General features: G+C 39.0%; 1 protein-coding gene across 1 annotated transcript in view; it reads left to right on the forward strand.

Annotated features, from left to right (window-relative positions):
• LDHC (lactate dehydrogenase C) overlaps positions 1-2,906 on the forward strand; it is a 46,835-nt gene that overhangs the window by 24,371 nt on the left and 19,558 nt on the right. The window contains exon 4 of the mRNA XM_017525864.2: positions 2,331-2,504. Coding sequence (XP_017381353.2) covers positions 2,331-2,504 — 174 coding nt within the window. The remainder of the gene's footprint in view (positions 1-2,330; positions 2,505-2,906) is intronic.

The following is a 2,906-nucleotide window of genomic DNA, read 5'->3' on the forward strand; positions in this document are numbered from 1 at the left end:
AAAAAAAAAAAAGAATAGCTTCAAACCCCAGCTTGTTTTTGGTGTCCATTTGCATGAAATGCCTTTTTCTTTCCACCCCTTTAAGTTTATTTGAGTCCTTGTATGTTAGATGAGTCTCCTGAAGACAGCAGATAGTTCGTTGGTGAGTTCTTTTTTTTTTCTTAATGTTATTTTATTTTATTTATTTATTTATTTGTGACAGAGTTTCACTCTTGTTGCCCAGACTGGAGTGCAATGACACAATCTTGGCTCACCACAACCTCCACCTCCTGGGTTCAAGTGATTCTCTTGCCTCAGCCTCCCAAGTAGCTGAGATTACAGGTCTGCGCCACCACACCCAGATAATTTTGTATTTTTAGTAGAGACAGGGTTTCTCCATGTTGTCAGGCTGGTCTCGAACTCCCAAGCTCAGGTGATCTGCCCGCCTCGGCCTCTCAAAGTGCTGGGATTATAGGTGTAAGCCACCATGCCCCGCTGGTTGGTGAGTTCTTATTCATTCCACAGTTCTGTATCTTTTAAGTGGAGCATTTAGGCCATTTACATTCAATATTACTGTTGAAATTGGAGATACCATTGTATTCATCATGCTGTTTGTTGCTTACGTACTTTGGTGTTTTGTTTGTTTGTTGTTTTTGCTTTTAACTTGTATTTTATTTTATAGGTCCTGTGTGATTTATGCTTAAAGAGATTCTGGCCCAAGCATGGTGGTTTATGCCTATAATCCCAGCACTTTTGGGAGGCCAAGGGGGGCAGATCACATGAGGTCAGGAGTTCAAGACCAGCCTGGCCAACATAGTGAAACCCTGTCTCTATTAAAAACATAAAAATTAGCCAAGCATGGTGACAGGGACCTGTAGTCCCAGCTACTCAGTAGGCTGAGGCAAGAGAATCACTTGAACCTGGAAGCAGAGGTTTCAGTGAGCTGAGATCATGCCATTGCACCCCAGCCTGGGCAACAGAGCAAGACTCTGTCTCAAAAAAAGTAAATAAATTAATTAAAAAATAAAGAGGTTCTGTTTTGTTATGTTTCCAGAATTTGTTTCAAGATTTAGAGCTCCGTAGTGGTGGCTTGGTAGTGGCAAATTCTCTCAGCGTTTGTTTGTCTGAAAATGACTGTATCTTTTCTTCATACATGATGCTTAGTTTCACTGGATACAACTCTCCTGGCTGATAATTGTTTTGTTTGAGGAGGCTGAAGATAGGGCCCCAGTCCCTTCCAGGTTGTAGGGTTTCTGCTGAGAAATCAGCTGTTAATCTGATAGGTTTTCCAATCTGATAGCCTGTCCTTTATAGGTTACCTGGTGCTTCTGTCTCACAGCTTTTAGGATTCTTTCCTTTGTCTTAACTTTGGGTAACCTGATGACGATGTGCCTAGGCAAATATTCTTTTGCAATGAATTTCCCAGGTGTTCTTTGTCCTTCTTGTATTTGCATATCTAGGTCTCTAGCAAGGCCTGGGAGGTTTTCTTCAGTTATCTCCCCAAATACCAAATATGCTTCCCAAGTTTTTAGAATTGTCTTCTTCCTCTGGAATACCGATTATTCTTAGGTTTGGTCATTTAACATAATCCCAGACTTCTTGGAGTCTTTGTTCATATTTTCCTATTCTTTTTCTTTGTCTTTGTTGGATTGAGTTAATTTGAAGACCTTGTCTTCGAGCTCTGAATTTCTTTTTGTTCAATTCTATTGCTGAGACTCCAGGGCATTTCGCATTTCTAAAAGTGTGTCCAAAGTTTCCTGAATTTTTTACTGTTTTTTTTTTTTCTTTAAGCTATTTATTTCTGTGAACATTTCTCCCTTCACTTCGTGTATTATTTTTTTATTGATTTCCTTGCATTGGGCTTTGCCTTTCTCTGGTCTTTTCCTGATTAGTTTAATAACTAACCTCCTGAGTTCTTTTTCAGGTAAATCAGGAATTCCTATTGGTTTGGATCCATTGCTGGTGAACTAGTGTGATTTTTGGGGGGTGTTGATGAGCCTTGTTTAGTCTTATTATTAAGGTTGGTTTTCTGATTCCTTCTTAGCCTCCCGAGTAGCTAGGAATGCAGGCGTGTGCCAACCACGCCCAGCTAATTTTTGTATTTTTTGGTAGAGACAGGGTTTCACCATGTCCAGGCTGATCTCAAACTCCTGGCCTGAAGTGATCCACCTGCCTCAGCGTCCCAAAGTGTTGGGATTACAGGCATGAGCCACCACGTCCAGCCAGTGGTTTGCTTCACTTTGAGCTCTGTAGTAAATCTGTACTTGACTCCAGAACAATTCATCTATTGAGGAAAAAAAAATTTTCGAGTTATGATGAATCTTTTTCTAACATGAAATTTTTCTTCTTAGTGGATATTTTGACATATGTAGTCTGGAAGATAAGTGGCTTACCTGCAACTTGTGTAATTGGAAGTGGTTGTAATCTAGACTCTGCCCGTTTTCGTTATCTAATTGGAGAAAAATTGGGTATTCATCCCACAAGCTGCCATGGTTGGATTATTGGAGAACATGGTGATTCTAGTGGTAAGTAGAAATCTATTAGCATTATGTGACTACCCTTACCTCTAATAATGCTTATTTTCTTTAAAGTTTTTTCCTGATATTAATATAGTTATATAAGTTTCATTTTGTTATTTCCCTGGTATAACTTTTACTATTCTTTACTTTCAATCTTTTGCATCATTGATTTATCTATCTTTCATAAAATAGTCCATAAAGCATATAGCTGTTTTAATAGTCAATGAATGTTTCTCTTGTCTGTAATACTTTTTTATTTATTATGATTTTTAAAAACAGCTTTATTAAGACATGATTTATGATATGGTTTGGGTCTGTGTCCCCGCCCAAATCTCATGTTGAATTGTAATCCCCAGTGTGGGAAGTGGGGCCTGGTGGGAGGTGGTTGGATCATGGAGACAGGTTCTT

The sequence above is a fragment of the Cebus imitator genome, unplaced genomic scaffold (assembly GCF_001604975.1).
Source record: "Cebus imitator isolate Cc_AM_T3 unplaced genomic scaffold, Cebus_imitator-1.0 Scaffold39, whole genome shotgun sequence".
In the NCBI taxonomy this organism is placed as follows: Eukaryota; Metazoa; Chordata; class Mammalia; order Primates; family Cebidae; genus Cebus; species Cebus imitator.